The sequence below is a fragment of the Abrus precatorius genome, unplaced genomic scaffold (genome assembly GCF_003935025.1).
Source record: "Abrus precatorius isolate BTA unplaced genomic scaffold, Abrus_2018 Scaffold9, whole genome shotgun sequence".
Taxonomy (NCBI): domain Eukaryota; kingdom Viridiplantae; phylum Streptophyta; class Magnoliopsida; order Fabales; family Fabaceae; genus Abrus; species Abrus precatorius.
Window position 1 is genome coordinate 27622053 of NW_020874439.1, and position 23983 is coordinate 27646035.

General features: G+C 30.5%; 3 protein-coding genes across 4 annotated transcripts; all 3 read left to right on the forward strand.

Moving 5' to 3' along the window:
* Window positions 1-346: 346 nt before the first annotated feature.
* On the forward strand, window positions 347-1424 carry LOC113850594 (dehydration-responsive element-binding protein 1E-like). The gene has a single exon (XM_027481179.1). It carries the CDS (start codon window positions 401-403, stop codon window positions 1136-1138), a length of 738 nt encoding a protein of 245 aa, XP_027336980.1. The 5' UTR covers window positions 347-400; the 3' UTR covers window positions 1139-1424.
* A 2335-nt stretch (window positions 1425-3759) lies between these two features.
* LOC113851142 lies at window positions 3760-7202 on the forward strand. Its single transcript, XM_027481621.1, has 3 exons — window positions 3760-4404; window positions 6418-6538; window positions 6652-7202. The coding sequence occupies exons 1-3, from the start codon at window positions 3760-3762 to the stop codon at window positions 7200-7202; spliced, it is 1317 nt and encodes a 438-aa protein (XP_027337422.1).
* Window positions 7203-13635: 6433 nt separating this feature from the next.
* LOC113849792 (protein HOTHEAD-like) lies at window positions 13636-20666 on the forward strand. 2 transcript variants are annotated; one of them, XM_027479967.1, is made up of 6 exons: window positions 13636-13732; window positions 17306-17645; window positions 18263-18564; window positions 18648-19033; window positions 19667-20232; window positions 20418-20666. In XM_027479967.1, the coding sequence occupies exons 1-6, from the start codon at window positions 13651-13653 to the stop codon at window positions 20485-20487; spliced, it is 1746 nt and encodes a 581-aa protein (XP_027335768.1). In that variant the 5' UTR covers window positions 13636-13650; the 3' UTR covers window positions 20488-20666. The 2 variants fall into 2 exon arrangements, with proteins under 2 accessions (XP_027335768.1, XP_027335769.1); XM_027479968.1 differs by having other exon boundaries at window positions 13637-13732; window positions 19724-20232; window positions 20418-20623.
* Window positions 20667-23983: the final 3317 nt, after the last annotated feature.

Genomic DNA, 23983 nt, shown 5'->3' on the forward strand with positions numbered 1-23983 from the left:
CCGGTTAGTTGCGAATTAAGACTTGAGAGCAATCTACGTCACGTGCAACTGTAGCAGGAACAGCCGGGTCAAAGTGTTAATGTTCGTACGTGACATGCAGACAACGTAGGAATGGGAACTTCGGACCGAATCTTAATTCTAACCCTTTCCTTTGAGGTAGCAAAAGCAAGTGTTAACCGTGGGCCGCCAGGTTCACACTTTGGCTGGCCCCCACAGGCCCCTACATTTAACGCCACCTATACCCTATACCCGTGTCCGTGTCTACATCGTAGCAACGTGCGTTAAATTGCAAAGCTCAAAAAGCCAGACATATATACTCCTCGTTCACTCACTTCTCACTACTCCTCAAACTAACAACAACACATCTTATATCTGAGATCTCATCGAACATCCCCAACAAATGAACATTATCGGACATTTATTCGACGAATCGAACAGCGGACACAAGTCGGAGTGCTACTCATGTTCATCACCCGAAACCAGCTTCTCTAACCTTCCAAACACTGCTAACTCTGACGAGGAAGCGCTTACATTAGCGTCGGCTCGACCCAAGAAACGCGCGGGGCGTCGAATATTCAAGGAGACGAGGCACCCCGTGTACCGAGGAGTGCGGCGGAGGAACAACAACAGATGGGTCTGCGAGGTGCGTGTTCCCAACGACAAGTCTACCAGGATTTGGCTGGGAACATACCCAACGCCTGAAATGGCCGCACGTGCGCACGACGTGGCGGCGCTTACGCTTCGGGGAAAGTCGGCTTGCCTCAACTTCGCCGATTCGGCGTGGCGGCTTCCTTTGCCGGCGTCGACCAATGCGAAGGAGATAAGGAGAGTGGCGGCGGAGGCTGCGATGGTATTTGCCGGTGAGCATGAGAGTGTGAATAACGGCGTTGCTGATTGTGAAGTTAACAGCAGTGGCGTCAGCGTAAGTGAAGATGGCAATACTGGAGCCTTGCAGGGATTGTCACTGCATAATGTGGATGAAGTGCCACGTGTAACGAAATTTGAGGACCTGCATGATTGGCTTCGGTGTATGGCTGATGAGCCTTTAAGGTCTCCTCCTCCTTCTGTAAGATACAGTAGGGACTGGGACGTTGTGGAAGATGATGCTGAGGTGTCCTTGTGGACCTTCACCGTCTGATCATCTCCACATATGTATGCAATTTAGGCTTCACCTGTATATGTAACTTGTTCAGTTTGATTTCACTTTTTGGTTCAGTTTAGCTGTTACTTATAATTTTTGCTTTATAATTTATATTTCTAAAATTTTAACGGGTTTTTAAATATATTTTAATAATTTTTTGTCAGTCTTCCTCTTCGATTTTGGTTTTGTACATAATTAGGAACGAATTACAACCAAGGAATTCACATACCAAGAGTACCAAGACAGAGACGAGGGGGAGGAGTAATAAAAGTTCAAAAATTAGCTTTTCCCGTTATACGGTGTTTGTAGTTTCATATTAATTTTTAATTGATAAACGAATACTTTTTTTATTTTTTATTTTTTAACCTAAACATATCTTAAAAAACATGTTTTAAAAAAATAAAAATAAAAGAGACACCTTTCAAAATGTACAAACATAGCTTCTTTTATCAATTACCGAAAGGAGCTAACACGATCGTCCAGCGATAAACAATAGCTTTGTTATGTACAAGGATGAGTGCATGATTCACATGCAGCACGAAACAAAGCTTTCATCACACGCATGAAACGAGTTTATCAAAGAAATTTAAGGCATTAGATAAGTAACAACGGAAATTCAACCACCTCTGCTACTGTTCAATTCCTGGATATTACTTGTCCTGAACACAAAATCTTGTAGGCGCAGCTCGTAACGTTTAAATTAGAAAAGGTTTGAACATAGAAGTTATGTCCTTAGGCATTGGTTTTCTTCAAGTCTTAGACTCTCATCATTGCATTTACAATAGTCATTAAATTAAATCCTTTTATATGATTTTTGTAAATATGATAGTATATATGAGCGAAAATATATGAAAAAAAATGAATAATAAATAAAGATGATGAAAAATAACTACACTACTTTGTACCAATTATAAGATTTTTTTTAGTTAATGGAAAAGGATTATGCCTCTCGATATTGTAACCTACATGCAAGAGGGAGTATTAGTTGGTGTACTAACTCATCTAATATTGTAGGCACGTAATATATATATTAGTAACAGCTATCACCATTTAAAAAAAAAAAGCTCATATAATAAACTTTTTAATTTCATGTCAAACCTGTTACAATGGTTACACAACACAAAATTATTAGCGATATTGTTGCTTTGACTTCTAGAAAATTTTAAATCGTAGTTGAGGTAAAAGTTTGTCTACTATAACTTTTATGTAGACCACAGTTTGAGTCTTGTAAACTAAATTAAACACTATTAAGTGAAACAATGTTAAATAAAGAGTGCGTTATTAATATTTTAAATTTTTTATACAAAATGGACAGTTTATAAATATTTAAATTTAAATTATATATAATTTTTTAATATTTTATTACTACGTTAAAAATGAGTTTTTGTAACATTAACTTAGATAGCAGTTAATAGAAACCTTTCTTTAATCTATAATTCTGAGGGCAATTAATGAAAAATTATTTCATATTTCTCTTTATTCTTATTTTTTTTCTTTTTATCTATTAACAGTGAATAATTTTATTAAATTTTTTTTCACTTATTAGTGTTTGGTTTATGCAGATGTATACTGTTGATTAATATAATTTAGAAATAATAATTAATTATTTTTAAAATAACAAATAAATAAAAATATTTTTTTTAAAAAAGTGACAACAAAGGAAAACGTGTAAAATTTTGTTAAGACTCACCTAATCATAAATGTAACTTTTTAAATTTTAACTACCTTTTTAATAAAGGATGTATTATTTTAACTCTGAAACAATTAATTTATTATTTTAAAGAAACAAAAAAATAAAAAACTAATATATAATATGATAATATTTGTGAGTTAACAAATTTAAATTTATCAATATAATGGTTTTTTTCTTAAAAAGTGTCTTATATCCCGGTTCATATGTGTTGGTGAATATTTAAAATGTGTGAAATGTTTTAAAACTGAAACATGGATTAGGAAATAAATAGGAAAAAATAAGATTGTTGTTGGAACTTGGAAGTCAACTAGAGTAGATCATCACAAACATGTGGGCACGTGCCTGTGCGCGTGGAGAGAAACTCCAAAAGGGTCAAGAACAGGTCTATTTGCAGTCCAAAGCAGGTAGTATCACATTTGTTTACTCAACTTAATACACAACAAGGTTCAAATTGAACTAATAATAATAAATAAATCTCTTCTCCTGAGATTAAAATTTTATCAAGCATGCACTTTGAATAATGAATTAAGAAAAGAAGCATCCCGGTTTCTTCTTTCTTGCTTCTCACAACATTTTGATTCATTTTAGCCTCTCTCACTTCAATCTCCTAATTTGTCTGTTTCCCACTAATTTTAATTAATATAATTATCTCACAGACTATTGAGATTTGAGATCTTCACTGCCGAAACTTCTTAACACTTTCCCCGCTGTGTTGCCCTTAACAATATATAAATCACAATCTGTAATTATCAACCTCAATGTGGGTGGCTCTAATTACATCTGCAATTTGTTGCTTTCATCTTTTTGTGTCTCTCTGATAACTATATGCTACGAGCTTGTTCCCATTCCTTTGTCCCTACCTTAAATTTGTTCAAATAAAACATACAATTTTTTCTTTAAGACCGTTGTTCGAAACCAAACGTATATGGCTTCAAGTTGCGGCAAACATGCGTCATCCCTTCTGCTGAAGGACTACCTAAGGGACGACCTAAGCTCGTGTTCATCGAGCGGTTTCAAATCGTTCCCTCGGCGACAATGCTGCACCACCGTGGGATTCCTCAAGGAGAAAGATCTCCAACTTCAACGCAAAAAGAGGAACACGCGTCCTCGACGACGACATGATTCCTCTTCTTTTTCCACCGTTTCGGCTCTGCAGAGAGCTTCGGAAGCTGTAATGAACGCCATCAAGGCACTGCCATTATCCGCAAAAGCCAAAAAAGGTCTTCTTTCTAGAAGCCTCTCGAGGAAGCTGTTGAGCAGAAGGTTCTGGAGAAAAACAGCGAAGGAAGAGGAAAGCGAGGGCGTGCGAAGGAGAAGAACATCTTTCCGCGACCTCATTATGGAAGAAAAGGAGCGTGATAAAACGTCGTCGTTTAAGGAGGATACCGTATTCGCTGCTCCAAGCTTCACCGCATCTTCAGGTTGTGACAGTAACAGCTGGGGAGAAAGCGAGTTCACTTTTGCGTCTACTGTTACTTCTTCTGGGATCTCCAACGACAGTGAAGCAGTTCAACTTCAAGGCACAAAAGAGGGTTCGCTACATCACAAGATCGACGGAGTCACCACCATAGTAAGTAATTTCCAAATTCAATTCTTCTACTTTTTTAAGATACATACGATTAATGTACAATTGAAGAAGGAAAATTTTTTCAAACTAACTTCTGAAAGTAAATTATGCTCGTCAAAGTCCTGGACTAAAAAATGTTACGTAAAGAGATGGTGGATTTTGGCATTGTTGATAGATTTGCATTTGCACGTGCCGAGTGTGTACTTTGGGGAATACTATAATACTCTGCACCACGCAATTAATTAGGATGAGTCCTCCAAAGGCTCTGTTGACCTTAAGCGCCTTGCACGGCGCTGAAACTCACTTCAACTACTGACTCTGTAAATATTGTATAAAAATATTAAAAAAATTATCGTAAACAGTTATATAATATTTATATTTCTAAGTTATGCTATTTTTTAATAAATAAATAATAATACCAGTTTCATATTTTGAACTATTCCTTTAAATATTTTTTTATTTTCATTGTTATTTTAGAAATCAAGAGAATATTAATTATTTTTCACAAAAAGAAATATAAATACAGTAAATAAATAAAAAAATTAAGGATATATCTAAAAATTTAAAAGTAATTCTAATATATTAGTTATATATTTTTTAATTTGATTATAAAAACGTTAAATAAAAAATACATTATAATATGAAATATTATTTATTTGTATAAAAATTACCCTATTTAACTCAACCATTGTTTGGCATAAAAATAGGAAAGCTGCTTTAAACCTAATGTTTTTCGGCGTGGCGGCAGAGGATACCCTGCTTTTTACCTTCCTAATACACTTATTTCAGTGCGTGGCTGCTTTGAATTTTGAACGTGTATGGTCGGGTTTACCCTGACTCGAAAGTACAACATTTAATATATTTTATTATTAAACATTTTTAAGTTTTTAAATATCAAATTAATGTTAAACTTTCATATAATAACTATTTTTCAAGTAAGTCACAGATCATTAAATCGAAGGATTCACTGTCATTACTTTTCAACTTTGTAAGTTCTAAAACTTAATCATTTTAAGCGCATGTAGATAATAATTAATTAAGTATTTATTTAATAAATATTTATCTTATAAATTTTTTATTTTAATAAATTGTTTTAAAAATTAGTTGAATAAATTTAAAAATTGTAAGAATCAAAATTTATTTTTATCATTTTTTTAAGAAACTCTTCTAAATACATTCAATACTCTTTAATCCAATCATTTGCTTATGAAATGATTAAATATAACTTATCTTAGACTGGCCGATTTTCTTAATTATCGTTACCCACAGGCCACATGTCTTTTATTTATTTTATGAGTAATTTCTTCTCCATTTTGCTAAATCTATGCTATGGTCATATGGAGGGAATATTTCGGAACTAAAATAAGTATTTTGTTATTTGAAAAAGAAATTACAGAAAGGCCTCTTTAGAACAAACCTAACCTTAATTTCAACGCAATCAATGTCTTTTAAATAGTAAAATGATCATAACCGACACTCAAATATAAGCTAAAATAATTTTCAGTCAACTATCCTTAAAATAAAGTGTTTATGTTTATTATAAAAAAAAGTGTTTATGTTTATAAACATTATATATTATATTTAACGGATAAAGTTATCAATATAAAATTCTCACATTACCCAAAAATAAAAATATTATTATTCAAAGGGTGCTTATAACAATTAAGTCATGTATATATTTTAATGATTTGATAGTATATAATTTAGTAATAGCATATTAATATTTAAAAATTAACTAATACCTTAAAAAGACTATTAATAAATTAACTAATACATTTTTATCATAATTTAAATAAAAATTAATTATTAATTTCTCAACAAACATTCGTTAAGAGAACACTTAAACTTTAAAATGAATCTTATTGAAAAGCTTTAGTACAGCGTTAGTTGAAGTTAGTTTTGAATAGTAAAGGTTGTTCGTATATATCACTCAAAAAAGAAAGGCTTGTAAGTTGTATCTGTAAAAAGCTTTCATCTCCTTTTCTCAAATGAAATGTGATTTGTGAATTGAAATAGGATTGGCCGAATGAGAAGGAACAGTTTAGTCCTGTATCGATACTAGACTGGCCATTTGATGAAGAAGAGTGCCACAAGTCTCATTTCAATTCCACTTCCACTACTTGTTCCTTGTTGGAAGGTAACGCCTTGATAATCCTCTCAACAACAAAATGTCATCAAAATTCAATTCCATTTTATAATACATGTTGCTCATCTGACAAATGAAAGTATTTATATATGATATAATTACAGGAGCCAAACACAAACATATGCAGAAAAGACGACATTTTAAAAATTTGGCTTCACTGGAACCGGTGGCTTTAGAGAAAAGGTTTGCATGGTCTGAGTTGGAGGATGAATCGCACAACCATTCTACAAAACAATGTTCAGTATCAGTGCCAATTATGCGCACCCAAAATGGGAACAACAACGTGCGACATCACAACATAGAGGAGAATGCGCGTGATCTTCTCAGCCTCGTTAAATGGTCAAATTCGTCCAATAGTTTAATAGTTGAGTTAGAGAACCTGTTGTTTGATTACTTCAAGCAGAGCATTGAGGAAAACAAAGATATTGATCATTCAAAGAAGCTTCACCTTTGCAAGGTAGCGGAGGATTGGATACATGGGGAAGCCCAAGAACTGTATTTGGGTTGGGAAGTGCAAGGAGGAAGGTGCGTCTACATTAGGGAGATGGACAAGTGTAAGGAGTGGAAAAACTATGGTCAAGATATACAACACTTGGTTCTGGAACTAGAAAATGAGGTCTTTGCTGATTTGGTTAACGAGCTTCTACTTGATTGACCTCATGACACGTGCTAGCAAGTAGCAAGATGAGATGCTTCAAGTAGCTTTTTTTTTTTTTTTTTAATTTCTCTGCTTTATGTATTAGTTGTGTTTGTCCCTTGTCCCTATCTTGGGGATATGGGAGGCTAAATTTTGGAACGATTAGAGGGAAATTTTGGTATTAGTTATGGTGTTTTTCTTCTCCATATCCTACATGATTTTCTTTGACAGCTGGAGTGCTATTAGGACTTGGCAGAAACCAAATGGAATGCATCTTTTCCAACAGCAAGCCAGGGAGCATCCTGTAACGTTAGACGTGTTGATGATAAATATTTGAGGGATGAGTTCAAATTCGAATAAGAATATTAATCAGAAACTTGATATATTTTAACACAATCGTTATGAAACTTTTATCATAAAATTAATAGTCCTAAGCTAATGTGTTTGTAAGTAATGACAGATATGGGGTACTGGTGAGCAAGTGGCCAGAGAATAAAGGAAAATATTAGGAAAGAGAATTGAGATCAAAGCAAGCAGTGCTCATTAGTCACTACAGATATATACAAAATACACAGCAATAATGGTTATAGCTGAGTGTGACGAATATATTTTAACACATTCTTATTTATTAGTTGAAATTTATTAAAAATTAAAAAGTACGAGTGACATCAGAAAAATCATATTGGTCCTTATATGGCTCATTTTCTAGTTTCTGGGTGATTTTAAGTTGTTCTGTATATTTTTAAAAGTCATGTCCAAAAGACTCACAAGACATGCTGTGTAAGTGAAAATTCTCCTAGGTTCTACTTGAAAACTATCCATGCATGGTTGTAACAAGGCCATAACCATCTTATTTATTCTACATAAGCGGAATCTGTTTGCTGCCAGTAAAGACAAATATCAGTTTTAGGACATCCTATATTATGAACTTTCACCTTTTCCCTTATCTGTGAATCTTTGGTGGGTAATAACTGTGGCTATATTGGCTTAGTTTTGTTTGACAGTGTCTTACTCCTTGAATGCATTGCTATATATTATTATTTGCCTGCTTCGGCTGCTTCTTTTGCTGGGAGGAAATTATTGCCTGAGGCAAGATAATAAAAGTAGAATCTTTGGAGAAAAAGATTGGTTTACTCCTGTTAATACTACCACATAGTTAGCAAGTGCGTGGAGCCCTAAAGTATTCTCAAACAATCAAACCTAGTATTTGCCCTTTATATGCTAGTGTCGGGTATTATTGTGAACAACATGATGGCATCTGTCAGTTTCTTTGGTTTTTCAGAATGCTACTGCAATAAGTCAATTAGAAGAATCCCGACTTCTATTTATCGGATTTGACTAGCTTAACTTTGACTTTGCCAAGGGGAAATGGAGGATTTTTGTCCCCATTTAAAAAATATTGAAGAAATTGGTAATTTTGAATAAAGATAAAACCCTTCCTGCTTTTGGGAATACCAAGATGAATAAATAACGCCTCTAAATTTTTAATTCACTTTCAAACTACACTGAATACTTTTTATTTTATTTGTTGCATATACCATGTTGATTGTTAATGTTGTAAGTTGTAATTTCAATTGTGACTTTATACAACGACTCTATAATCAATATCACTTGAACATGAGTTGATTGGATTTTCCAATGATACTCTTGTTTTCCATGCTTATAAAATTTCCTTCTTCTTTTTTTTTTTTGTAGAATCTTACATTAGAAAGATTTTCTTTATGGCATCTATAAACTTTAAGAATCTTCATTTGGTCATAGAAAAGTATTTGGAATGGCCTAGCAGTCTGTCAATGAAAAGGAGAAGGGTACGGTAATTGTGCATGAAGTGAAGTGCAAGCTTTATGTGAATATGTTTTTATTCTTAATATAATGCAACGTCTCAATGTAAATTTTATATTGATACATAGCAGTTTTGGGACAGCATTTGTTTAAATTCAACTTGGTCTTGTAAATTTTACCCGTGGTCCAGTCAAGTGATACAACAGAAACATAAGTGTGGAAAGAAAAAGGTGGAACCAATCCATTGAATGCAAAGAGGGTATAAGCAAGGCTATCAATATGTCAAACCCTGTGATCATTGTTATAAATGAGGTATCTTCTTTTGAAGAATTTTCTTTGTGGTATGTGCTAGCTAGCATCATTTTAGGGAATATGCCTAAATGTAATTCCTAGTAGTTTGAAATGTAAAATTCACTTGTTTTTCGGTTTTTGTTGCCTTCAATAATGGCAGGTAGAGAAAATTCTTCTGAATGCCTTTCTATATTCAGGCACCTAGAGAAAATTCCGTTGTTGCAGTATTTCCATGCTTTTGTAATTCGCATAGGACACCTAACAGGCAATACCTCTTTGAATCATTACTATTTATGCATCAAGTTATGTCATCTTGTATTTTCTTACACGAGTCTCTTAGAAATTGTCACATGAGCAGAAATATGGCTGGGGAATTCCATCAACCATAGTTGAAGTTTTGGTACCATTTTTTGGTATGTGCGACACTTGAAATTTGTCTTATGATTATAACAGTCCTCCGAGCAAGGGATACACTTCAGAAAATAAAATAGTGTTTACAACAGTTAATAAAAAAATTAACAGTTGAAGGCGATTATGATAAAATTAGCTATATTTATAACAAACTCTAAAGTTTTTAGTTACAATTACAAAATCAACGATTAGTAGTGTATTTTATTCTGAAAATAAATTTGTCTTATTTTATACGAACTAAGTGCATGTTTTATTCTATGTTTAGATGTTACTATATTCACATTTATCCTTAACACAGCAAAGAGCAGTGATAGATTGAACATGCGTACGACAAGTTAGAACGCGTAAGTAAACACGTGCTAAATCAATTCCTACGATTCCATGCACATTGTAAGTTTTCTACACTTGATTTAACTCTTTTGACCGTCAAATGAAAGTTAAAAGATAATCTTTCCCTTATTAATTTCTTTAAAGGAAGTCTGCTGAACGGTCAGTTATATTCTCAGTACTTAAAATTTTTTTGGTCAATTCTCAGTACTTTATCTATATTAGACCTCTCTTGTAACTGTGGATTATTGTTTGACGGCTAATTTCGTTTGCAATCGGAATCTGTATTTAGTGCGAATTGAAAGGCTACTAAATTAGATGTTTGTTTTCGCTTTGATTTTGAACTTTTGAATTTCTAACATTTATTTAGTATTCAATATTTCAAAGGCTATAAAAACTGAAGTTGAAAGCTTACCAAAAACTGAATGACCTAGAAACTTTGAATTTTTTATTCAATTTACACATTAATTTTAATTTCTTTTGCTTTCAGGTTCTATTCCTTTCTCCAACATGCCTGAGTCTATTTAAGTATATATGAAGTTAGACAAAGATCCATCATCGAGGAACTGGTAAAACCGTACAGTTTGTTCGTACCCTTCACAAATTTAAATGAAATATATGAATGCTACACTTTAATTTCCCGGAAAGAAAAATATGCTGCCAATTCTTACTTCATAGACTTCATAGAAAATGAATGTGTAACAGATTTGTATTTTTACATTTATAGTTATATTCGTGCAGAATATTTTATGTACAATCCATTCAAAAGCTATGTATATATTTGACAAAAGGACCTCTACAGCACCATTTCGTTGTTAGAAGAACTGGTGAATAGTTGTGCAGTAGACCCTACCGATCATATCTAAAGGGTATGTATAATGTCACAAATAACGGAGTTGACTCAAGTCCAAAAGAAGGGTTCATGATCGACTCTGTTTATAAAAGAATTAAGTGAGACTGTTATCAACTACATACAGTTAAGAAAACAAAAGTAAAATAAAATTAATAAAAATGAATTATTTAATTATAAGTTAATTGTATCCTTAATTCTTTTAATTTGAATTATAGGTAATTTTGTTGATCTCTTTAATATTAATTTTTATTTAATTAAACCGTATATTTTTATAATTAAATAAATTTGATTTTTCTATTGAAAGCACTCAAATTTGTATTTCTTTACTTGATTTTGTTTATAAATCAAATCGTTTTAAACATTATTTTGGTCAATTAAGTAACTAAAACATCAAATTTTAGTAAAACTAAAATAAATAAAAAATTTATTTCTTCAAACCTAAAGCTCATGCTTTATAAGTTCTTCACATTTCAATATTTTTTTCTAAGTACTTTAAACTATTTTTTATCATAAATATATCACAAACCGTCGAATTATTTAGACAAAAAATTATAATTTAAGAATTTTTAAGTAAAAAAATCAATAAAGTAAGTAAATTAGCTTAGTTTTAACCCTAATAGAATTAAAATTACATAGTTTACATTAAAAAGAGTAAAAATATAATAATTCTTAGTTATATTAAAAACACAAATCATTAAACAATTTTTTAAAATGATTGAGAGTACGTCATGTAAAATATTAAATTTTCTATAACCAATGTTCAGATACATAAGACATTGTAAAGCCATTCAATATATCACTACGAAAAATGACATAGTAGTAATCTTAATATTTTGTTGCCATCAAGTTTTTAAGTACTTAAATTTTATAATTTTACACTCTTTTTTGTCAATAAATTATGATGCATTTTATTTATTTAAAGAAAGAAGTTTATTATATTATTTTAAAATAGAAGAAAGTATAATGCGCGTGTAATTTATTCTAAAATAATTGATAAAAGTAAACTGTTTTTAACATTATAAAATCAATTTTAAAGGTCAACGTGTCATTTTTCTAATACAATTAATGTTGTTATTAATTAAATTCGCTATCCATTAACTAACTACCCCAACCATCTTAGATTGTGTCTCTTAAGTTTTATTTGGGCGTTGGATAGAGAAGAAGAAAAGGGAGAGAGGCTCATCGGTTTTGATTTCTTCGATGCTAATTTTTCAATAATACATATAATAAAAACAAATATTAAAGGAGTGAAAAACAAATTCTTTATTAAAAATATTATAGTGAAAAATATAAAAATTTTGGGTTAAATTAAATTATATAAATTTTTGTATATTTTTCTCCTCAATTTTATTAAAGGAAATAGTGTTTCTTTCTCTCCTTTCTCCTGCTGTTTAAAAATTTAGTAAAATTTCTTTATTTAAAAAGGTATAAATGGAATGTGGTGAAAAGTGAGCTGGGGGAGATAACATGTCCCTACAGCAACAATACAGGGAAGATGAATGAAGGTACCTCAATTTTGGTAGGCTTTATTTGAGTTCAGTTTAGCTACCCATAACTGAGGGCGTTGGATCCCATTATGGATCTTTCCTCTCAGACACTTCAATTATTACGGATTCAACGTTCAAATTTCAAGGCTTTAATGAGCCTCCAAAATTAGAGCGTCAATTTAATTTCTCATAATTTCCACTATTTTCTCTTTCCATTTTGGTTGTTACTTAAATTTTCCATCAAGGGTATCCATAAAAAATAATAATGAATAAATATTTTTATTAAAAATTATACTCAAAATATATTATAAGTATGTAATACTTTTATTTTTAAACTAATATTCTAGGAGTATGGATTAACAAATAGTACCTTCTATCTTTTATTATATTTCCTAATATCTTTTTTACATCTTCTATATTATTCCCTTCCATTTTTTTTATAAAAAATAAAAGACTAAATCAATAAAATTAAGAAAAATAATTAAATTTATTATTTTTTTATAAATATAAATTTTATTTCAATAAATATAATTATTTTAAATAATAAAAATATAACTTTATCATTATAATAATCATAAAATTTTTATTTTTAGTTAATTTTTATTCACTTATATGTGTGTGTATATATATATATATATTATTTAAAATAATATTACTTAAGTTAAATAGGATCGCGTAGACAATAAACTTATTACTAATTAAGTTACAGTAATATAGTCGTTGGTATGGTGTGTTTCTATTTAATTTTTTATAATTATTTTTTAATTTTTAAAGCTGAACTTTAACTACATGTATTTTGATATTTCATTTATATTTACAAGTATTAATACATAAAACATTAGCTCTTTACATGCATTTTCTCAATCATATCTGAAAATTAAGGGAAAGTTACAGTTTGCCCACAATTTGCAATTAAAAAATTGAGAAGAATCAAGTTATTTATGTATGTTTACGAGTTATCTTTTCGTGTGTTCCTCCAATATAAACATAAAAGAAAAACTAATTGAAAGATTATAATATTTGATAATAAAGCAAGTTGTCCGTGAACCAAGGCCACAGGCAGTTATTAGGTGCAATTAAAAAACCCAACTGTCTGCCAAAATATGCGTTCTATAATGTTTAATTGATGTTATATATGTGCGAGGCAAAGGACTTACACATCAAAATCTGTGCATTTTCTTTACTCTTTATACGCGCGGGTCCCACGTCCCCACAACAGCAACCACACTAGTATGGCCGTCATGATCGTTGGGATTTCAATTTTATATAATTAGGAAAGAGGGTTCTTTCACTTACTCTCTCACTTCTAAGTACAATGGCTGTTTGGTGCTGGACGCTGCTTTTTCCTGCTCTTGCTGTTATTCTCTTCTCTCCTCTGCGTTGTGCTTCCCAAAAAGGTACTTCTTCTTCTTCATCCTCCTCTGCTCTCTTTTCGTCATTAAACGATTTCAACTACACACTGCACATTGCAGGTTCAAACAAGTACCATATGCTGTCTCATTATATTTGCTCAGTAATTAGTAAATATTTTGATTTTATTTAAATTATGTGTTTTAAAACTATTTCAAGATATTTTTTATGTTGGTTTTATTCTTATCTCTTGTAATTTTACTACATAGAATGAAAAAAGATTGACTTCAAAGATAATTTTCTAATTTGCAATAAGGATATCCACCCGCAGAGACTGCCTCTCCTAACGAAGCTTATACAATGCAGACACAGCTAAGAATCAAGTTTTGTTTAATATACTTAAGATTTCCTGGTACAGTGAAAAACAATTTAATCAAATATAATTATATTTTTTAAAATATAATTCTTATTAAAAGCATTGATATATTTTATGACTTATAAAAAAATGATGATGGTGAGTTATAGTGATGCTATGAATTTTTCAGTGTGGATGGACTCTTTGCCTTAGCGTAAGAGCCAATGTTATTTTAGTAAAACATATTTCATGACAGAAGAGAAGAGAAACAAGTATATGATAAAAAATAAAATAAAATGTTTAGTTAAATTTTGAAGAAAAAAAAGGAGAAAGATAAAGTTTTATTTTTAATTAATATTTTAATTTCATAATTTTTTTAAAATAATATATTAATATAAATTGCATATCCTAATTTTTATTTAATTTTATAAATATTATATAATTGTCTAAATTTAAAAATAAAATATTTATCTTTATTTTGTCTTGTCGGAAACTCAACTCCTAAATATATCCGAATAATGGTGAAAGAAATTTTTGTTGTGGCAGCCATGAGTATGTTTCTATCAAGTAAAGTTTACACGTGTTACACGTGAGAACAGTATTTGAAGTTAGTATAGTCAGAATACAATTTCAACTAATTAACTGTTGTGTCCTTGCTAACAAGAAAAGTTCTTCAAGTGTTATAATTGAAGCAATGAGAAACTCAATGAACATAAATACGCTCAACTAACTAGCACGCGGCCATTGTTTAGCAGAGTATATAATCTGAAGATAATGATGGACGCAGCATAAGTTTATCTATTATACTAGGACTTCTTAAAAAATGATGGTAAAAAAAATACAAACTAAAGAAATATTTATCATATGAAAAAATTATTATTACTTTTTAAAATAATTAAAAGTATTTAATAGAATAAGTAAAATATTCTTTCACCAATTGACAAATTGTTAAATCTCTCAAATATAATAATTAATAATTAATGCTCTCTTGGTTGTGTGTGAAAAAAAATAGTATTAAGAAAAATATTACTTTAATATTTATGCATCTTGAAGGAATTCAGTTTCTACCGTAAACTAAAACATATATTTAGTTTATACATATGCATATACAGCATTGTTCATAAAATATTCACTATCAAGGCTCAAAACTTTATTGATATGTTAATTTAAGAGTATATTAAAATCACAAACAAATGAAAAGGTGTACGGATTCTTTGATATTGAATTTTAATATGATAAAAATATGTTCTTATTAAATAAGTGGGGTTTTAAGAAAGAAAGTGATAAAAGAGATGGGGCTTATTATAATTGTATGTTTTTTTTAAATTAATTGAAAGTTTACAATTTATAGTTAATAAGTTAATTAAAAGCTTATAGTTGATAATAATTAGTCTATCAAATTAAAACTGTTTAGTAAAATTAACTATACAATTAACTAAAAAATATGTAATATTATATAAATATAATATTAAAATTAATAATTTATTTATTTATGATGAATCATTAACTTAGATAATTAAATATTTTATTTAGTTACAATTAATTCATTAATTCTTATCTTGTATTTAATATCAATTACTTATTTGAATGAAAAATAAAAAATGAGAGTGTGAACCGAGAAGATGTTTCTATGTGAGAGATAGAATGAATTAAGATTATTTTGTATGCACATAAGTTATTTAAATAATTAAGAATAAAAATGAGAAAAAAATTAATAGTTAACTTTCAATAACTTGAATACTACTTAAAATAGTTTTTCATAGACTAATTCTTAAAAGCTACAAATTTTCTTTATTTTCTTGTTCATCAAACAATTTTAAATAAGTTGTAAGCTGTAAAATAAATTACAATTTATAAGTTTGTATTAATTAAACACATCCAAATTAGTAGAAACATAAACTAACTAAATAAATAAAACCTATTTTCAACCTAAAGTTAAAGTCTCAATTTTTTGAAAAAATATATCCTAGATAATTTTTTTTGTCAAGATATCCTAAATAAATGGGACGGTTGAAGAATGCTCTCGTGTTGTTGGGTGTGTACTGAGCAGCTGGGTTTGAATCTTGATTTTGACATGCCCCAATATTTGTCTGTTTTTTTTTTTTTTTTTTACTTTTTAACCAAAGATGTAAAAACAGGGAAAACATTTGCTTTATCATAGCTCAGTGAAAACGAGAAAGACGAAAAGGAAAACTTCAGTTTATCTGTGAGGGTCATTTTTTTTATATTGAATAAATAAATAATCCAAATATAGTGTTTTAGAAAAATTACAAAAAAAAACATATCTTTATCATTTCACCACCGTAACAATTTTTCTCCATTATTGACTACTGCATCTACAAAAAAAAAAAAAAAAAAAAAAAAAAAAAAAAAAAGCAACCTAGCAACACCTCACTACATACAATGATTGTATTGATCACTAACTCAAAACAGTGACCACCGCTTATCACTAGTTTTGATTTAAAATGTGGGTCACTGCAGATAGATTTAGATATGGGTTCGAACTTCTAAGAATAGATTTTGACACGAATTGATCACAACTTGCTAGAATTGAATCATTTAGCTTGTCTAATGGCCATTGTACAAAATTTAAAGGACCAGTAACCCTTCAACTCATGAAAACAGAGGTATTGACAAAACTCATTTTTTCTAGCTAATTAGATAAAAAAATATTGTCAAGAGGGTAACCAAGAGCAACCACAAATATGATACGATACGAGAGAGATAGAGAGCGAGCGAGCGAGCGAGAGCGAGAGAGCGAGAGAGAGAGAGGAGTATAGGCAAAGTTCAGTTCAAGAAGTCAAAAAACGAAACAACGTACTCTAAAATTTCAATTAATTATATTTTCAGATAATTCGATATAAGGTACAAAATGAATAAATATTGATGGATGATATCACAGTGGAGATGGGTTGCTAGACAATCGGAGATGAAAAATAAGAAATTGTTTGATGTAGTTCTATTGAATGTTGCGGAGGCAGAAAACAACAGATATGGATGATTGAGAGAAAAGAGTAGGGTTGTTTAACAAGGCAACAGTAGGGTGCAAACAATTGAGTTCATGAGATATTAAATTCCTTTAAGTTCATTTTTTTACTATCATTTTACATTAAAAAGAATTAAAATAAATGTGATTTTGCCCGGTTAGAGACTGTTATGAGATTTTAATATTTCAAAGTTTAAAATGAGCAATCCTCAAATCCTTTGAGATTATTTTTGAATACTAACAGTGGTTTCTGAGATTGTCCTGTACTGGATTTTACAGTTCCAAACTACAGATTTATGCACAATGCAACGACAGCAGCAAACATTTCACACTATGACTACATCGTAATAGGAGGAGGCACAGCAGGTTGCCCTTTAGCTGCGACTCTGTCCCAAAATTACAGCGTGTTGGTGTTGGAACGCGGTGGGTCACCCTATGGCAACCCCAACATCACAAACTTAGGAGCCTTTGGTGCTGCCCTCTCTGACACATCCCCTACCTCTCCCGCTCAGCGTTTCATCTCTCAAGACGGTGTCATCAACTCAAGAGCTCGAGTCCTTGGTGGCGGTAGTTGTTTGAACGCTGGCTTTTACACTCGTGCTAGCCCTCAATATGTCAGGTACGCTACTATCGTTTCCATTCTAATAATCTTTCTTTAATAATCAATTTATTTTGTTAAGGTAAACTAGTAAACATTCAATAATATCATGCATCGTAATACTAATTACTAATATGTTCTTTCAATTTTTATGGAATACTCTATTATTATTTATTACTTTTATTTTCAAAAAATTATGAACTAAGAAGAAGAAATAGATATGGTAATGTGTCACTTGGACTGATGATTGTACCGCACAAATAAGTGACTTTATCTTATATTTCACATTAAATTTTCATGTAAATGCGTCTTTATTCCAACTGCTACCAAAGCCCCCACCGAAGAAAGACTGATTTCACTTGTAATTCTATAATCAAGCACTATCATACTATGCATGTACTAGTTTCGTAACATCCAATAAAGGTGAGGTCGAATAATTGGAATTATATTTTATCTATTTTAATGAACTTAATAGGATGAAAATGTATTCATGTTTTACTCGTTGACTCAATTTATGATATTATCAAAGCGAAAGTAGATCTAGAGAAGATCAGAGATAAAGTGGTAAGGAGATATAAAAATAGGATCTAAATTATGTGGGCGTACACATGGCTAATTATATAGATGTGCATTGTCAGGGAAGCGGGTTGGGATGAAAGGACAGTGAAAGAATCATACGAATGGGTGGAGAAGAAGGTGGCGTTTGAGCCACAGGTGCAGCAGTGGCAATCAGCTGTGCGGGATGGATTGTTGGAGGTGGGAGTGGTACCCAACAATGGCTTCACTTATGATCATATTGATGGGACTAAGGTAGGGGGCACCATCTTTGACGAGCATGGTAACAGGCACACCGCTGCTGATCTTTTGGAATATGCCAACCCCACTGGAATCACTGTGCTTTTACATGCCACCGTGCATAGGATCTTGTTTAGAATGAAAGGTGCGTTCATGAAATTCAGAGAATTGAACCCATGTCCCGAAAATCAATATATGGGCTTTTATTTTAATTGTGAAATTCAACAGGTACTTCAAGGCCCATGGCCCATGGAGTGGTGTTCAGGGATGCATTGGGGCGTAGACACAAGGCGTACCTGAAGCCCGGGCCGAAGAACGAGATAATTGTTTCGGCGGGTGCACTTGGAAGCCCCCAACTTCTAATGTTGAGTGGAATTGGGGCAGCAGAGCAGCTTAAGAGGCATAACATAAGAATAACATTGGAGCAACCATTGGTAGGACAGGGAATGTCAGATAACCCAATGAACGCCATATTTGTGCCTTCTCCTGTACCCGTAGAGGTGTCGCTAATTGAGATTGTTGGCATCACCAATTTTGGGAGCTACATTGAAGCTGCCAGTGGTGAAAACTTTGCCGGTGGTTCCCCAAGAGACTACGGAATGTTCTCCCCCAAGGTACACTGCAATTCTTACTGCTCCTGCTTACATCGTACTTATTAATTACTATATAAAGATTAATTGCTTGTATGTAATGTGGGTTTAGGACTATGATCCAATCAGGTTTAGAAGAAAATTAAATTAAACTTAATTAAAATAACTTCATTTGAGTTCACTCCACTTTAGCAATAACTAAATTACAAACTAGCAATCCCGATTAAATTAAACCTATAAAATAACCAAACTTACTTAAATCTCTCCAATGCCTAGTTCTAATTATGGATTAGACAACTTCTCATTGTAATTATTTCATTTATAATTATAACTAAACAAATGTTAGCAAATACTTAAAGAAATGGTTAAGGAATTAAAAAAAAAGGAATTTTGTTTACAAATATTATCAATTCACATATCATAATTTAACATATCTCTAATATAATTTTTTATTTATTAATTCTTTAATTATTTCATTTAAGAAGATAATGGTCAGTAACACTTCTATATTGTTACATGAAATAAATACAGGAAAGAAAAAGAAAAAGAAAAAAAAAAAAAGAGGAAAAAAGTGCTACAAACATAATGTAAGAGAATATTACTCCATTTATTTGTAATTTGGGTGGCAATAACATGTAAAAATGAATGGCAATGCAGATTGGTCAACTGTCCACGGTGCCCCCAAAGCAAAGGACAGCAGAAGCCCTGGCAAAGGCAACAGAAATGATGGAGAGTCTTGACGAAGCAGCCTTCAGAGGTGGATTCATCCTGGAGAAAATCATGGGTCCAATATCAACGGGTCATTTGGAGCTCCGAACCCGTGATCCAAATGATAACCCGTTGGTGACCTTCAACTACTTCCAAGATCCACGAGACTTAGAGAGATGCGTCAAAGGCCTTAGCACCGTGGAAAAGATAATAGAATCCAAGGCATTCTCTCCATTCAGATACCAGAACATGCCACTGTCCATGCTTTTGAACTTGACCGCAAGTTCCCCTGTTAACTTGTTGCCCAAACACATCAATTCCTCATTGTCTCTCCAGCAGTTCTGCAAAGACACTGTCATGACCATTTGGCATTACCATGGTGGCTGCCAAGTTGGCAAAGTCGTTGATAGAGACTATAAAGTTCTTGGTGTCGACGCTTTGCGTGTTATTGATGGTTCCACCTTTAACTACTCTCCCGGAACTAATCCTCAGGCCACTGTGATGATGCTTGGCAGGTACTATAATATTATCAATCATTTCCATAATATCACTTAATTTAACCAGACCCCTCAAATTTATGTGTTATATTACACATTTTGTATTTTTTTTTTCATGTCTTTTAAATGCTTAAGATAAATCTTGTTTATGTGTGTGTTGCTTTTACATGTTAAAAGTGATTAACATTTTTAATTTGCCGCAGGTATATGGGAGTCAAAATATTGAGTGAGAGACTTGGTGCAGCTGCTGATGAAACAGAAGCAGCTGTGTAGTGTTTCTCTGTTAGAGGTTTTCATCAAAAGGTGTCATCATGTCACCGAGGAAAAACCAATTCTTGCGAGAATCTAATTTATGAAGAAACGTTACAGTGAGAACAATAAGAAATCAAACAATATTCATGTAATTGATGAATTTAAACCAACAGTGGTAAAAGAAATATTCTTTTCTTGTTTCAATTAAACTCTAAATAATACTTCTTGTATTGGGGGGGGGGGGGTTGGTTTGTAAGGATGATTAAATAATAACTAGGATATATATCTTATTGGAAGGAACTACTAAGTTAATTTTTAGAAACATGTCATTAATAATTTAACTAATAAAGAATTTTGTAAGAATAAATGATCATATATATGCTCGAACAATCGAAAGTTTAAAGACTGCATATTCTTTGGTGTATAACCCTATGGAATGAGCTTTAAAGGAAACAGGATTTTAATCATTGGCCAATTTTAAAGGTGAAAATGAGGGCACAACTTTTTCTTTTTTATACTAAGGAAAAGCATAAGCAATCCGTGAAATGTGATTTAGTGATTCCGTTTCTAGAATAATCAGTGTCTCCTCCATATCCCATTGGGCGTTCAACTAGTTCAAATTGAACCAGTTAAAACTATTGCCAGAAGTAAAATCTTTTCTCTAAATTTCTCAAGGACTTGTTATAAGGTTTGTTTTTTATGATTTTGTTTCATTAGTTTAAATAAAACTAATAATTAAATAGTATTTAAACGGATCATGAGGTATCTATTTTGTAATAAGTAAATATTCGATATATAGTATACGTAAAATATACTTAAATAATATAACTTATAATTATACTCAATCTATGATGAGTACTATTACAACTTCTTGTAAAAGAGCATAATTTGAACTATTGCAACTCTATTTGAAAGATTAGGTCTTATTAATTTTTACCTTTTCGATAAAAACATGGTTGTGAATCAATTTTCTTAACAGTAGCAATATATCCCACTTAAATTTGAGAAAGAAAGAGGAAAGTATCCTATTTCTATAATGTATATTTGTGCATTTTTATTAGAGACTGTTATATGCTTGTAAGAAATATCAAGACACTCGTGTCTTCGCATGAATCTTACCGTCCAGAAAGTAATTTAGTTACAAATGAAAAATTTTACATAGTAAACATCACTTCAAGTATGTTTGAATAAATTATATAATTTTATATTTATTTAATAATTTTTTATCACATAAAAACTTGTATAAGTTTTTATTTTTATGATAATTTCAAACTATTTTTTGATATCATATTTTTTTATATATTTTATATAACAAATAAATTTATTTTAAAATAGTGTAAAAGAAATGATAGAATAATAATTATTTTTTAATTTTTTATATATTCAATTTAATTTTTATGATTTGTATTATAATAAAAAAATTAAAGAAGATAGAAGGAAGCAAATAGATTTTTATTATTTTTTGTTTTATAAATTTAAGCACTCAATTTTTAAATTCATAAATTTTGATAAATACAATCTCCGACGGTGGCACTAAAAATTTGTTGTGGCCAAAAATTTGTTATAGATTTTAATTCAAAATATTTTAACAAATGAGCAAATGTACTTGTCAATTTATAAAAGAAAATATTTGATACTCTCTTAGTATTATTTCCACAAAGATTATATAGCAAACACCTGTTATGATTATTTTGTTAAGTAAATTAAAATAATTACAAATGTTTGGATTAAAATAAAGTTTTAGAATTAAAAAAATGATAAATTTATTTTTACATGAATAAAAGCTTGAGACTTAAGTTTCATCTTATGATTATCTATGTGTTCTCTAATTCAATTATATTAAATTAATTACTGATTATCTAATTGACTATTATTACTATATAATGATTGTGCAATAATGACAAACTTCTTATAATATGTCACCCAGATAATTATAGATAGCAACAAATAAATAAGAATACTAAAATATATTAAATTTATTAAATTCAATTAATTAATTAAAAGTTTAAATGATAGATTGATCGTCATAACTTTTAAACTCAAATTAACTTTTAATTCTATTAATCTATTAATACAATTGTTTATCAATTGGTTAATTAGAATTTATCATTGAGTGAACAATTCAAAAATATCAAAGAAACAATTATAATTGATAAATAACATAAATATCATAAAATGAAACTAGAATTTAATAAGAGTTACATTACTATAATTCACCTTGATTTGATAACAAGAAGTATTTAGTTACACAATGTCATCAAGATTAAAGTAAAAGTAACTAACATAAAATATTGATAATCACATATGATGAGGAAAAAAAAGTATGTGACTAATTTGTTCCGATAAAAACATAATTTTGTGATTAACAAAGAAAGGAGTTTAGAATACAAATTTTAGGGCTGTAATACGAAGAGAGAATAATAAATCAAGTATATTTATTATAGAGGGAGAGAGAGATTTTCTATATAAAATGTAGAATTAAAAAATAATAATAATTTGGCTTAAAAAATCCTTTTTTTTTTTTACCTGATACAAGTCTCACGTACAGAGCATGCTCCTCCTAAACACACCTTAGAGAGGGAGTATCTTTTTTGTGAGCATAAAGCATGCTCTCTTGAAAATTGCTCGACCTTGTCACTTCAATTTCAACAGAAGTCATGCTTATTTGAACAAAAGTTGTATTTATCTTGATAAATTATACTCGTTTTCTTAGTACTTCTTTCATGCTTCTTATCAATTTTATCTAGTTTTTTTTTTCAACAAATATTCTTTATAATTTTACTGTTATCACTCTTTACAATAAAATTAAGTAAAATTTAGTCAATTCAAAAAATAAAATATCAATCCTAATTATAAATTAATTAAAATATCATAAATAAATTAATAAAATGATAGTTTATCAATATCATCCCTTGATTAGTTACACTTATCTTTTTTACTTTGTTACACTTGTTAAGTCAATATTTTTAAGTCAAAATAGTTTCTATTTATAGAGTTGATTTTCAAGATTTTTTAAAACTCAAAAATTCTAAAAGCAAGTGTCTTATATTGTAGTTAGATTTTATTACAAAATGAACCCTTTATTAATTAATTTATTTTCCTCTTAAATATTTTTTAACTAATCTTTTTCTGTATTTTAAAATGTCCGCATAAAATGCACTATATAGGCATCCACACTAGTCTATCTACATAACTTTCAAACAGCTATAGTTTGAATTTTCAGTCACTAGAAATTTGAAGCATTAAAAAACATAAGAGTAAAAGGTCGAAAGGAATATAACACGGGAATATGGGATATACCATAAGGACATGATATTGTTGCCAATTTTTTATAGGAGGAAGAAAGCATATGTCTCTCCCCTTTGACAGCCCTTTTCCAGTGTTCAATCCATCACCAAAACATGCATCGTTGGAATGATATAGAAAGCCAGCCAAGAAGAATCTACAACATTGGAGTAAAAATTGGAGGTCCCTTTTAAGAGAAAAGATCAATTAACTATCTTTGCATGGAATGACA

What these genes read in the sequence shown, in the direction of transcription:
- LOC113849792 (XM_027479967.1), top strand. Translation starts at nt 13,651, where the DNA reads ATGGCTGTTTGGTGCTGGACGCTGCTTTTTCCTGCTCTTGCTGTTATT. An exon ending in GCGTTGTGCTTCCCAAAAAG is followed by an intron (nt 13,733 to 17,305) that starts GTACTTCTTCTT and finishes TGGATTTTACAG; the next exon opens with TTCCAAACTACAGATTTATG. An exon ending in GATCTTGTTTAGAATGAAAG is followed by an intron (nt 18,565 to 18,647) that starts GTGCGTTCATGA and finishes GAAATTCAACAG; the next exon opens with GTACTTCAAGGCCCATGGCC.
- LOC113851142 (XM_027481621.1), top strand. Translation starts at nt 3,760, where the DNA reads ATGGCTTCAAGTTGCGGCAAACATGCGTCATCCCTTCTGCTGAAGGAC. An exon ending in TCGACGGAGTCACCACCATA is followed by an intron (nt 4,405 to 6,417) that starts GTAAGTAATTTC and finishes GAATTGAAATAG; the next exon opens with GATTGGCCGAATGAGAAGGA. An exon ending in TACTTGTTCCTTGTTGGAAG is followed by an intron (nt 6,539 to 6,651) that starts GTAACGCCTTGA and finishes ATATAATTACAG; the next exon opens with GAGCCAAACACAAACATATG.
- LOC113850594 (XM_027481179.1), top strand. Translation starts at nt 401, where the DNA reads ATGAACATTATCGGACATTTATTCGACGAATCGAACAGCGGACACAAG.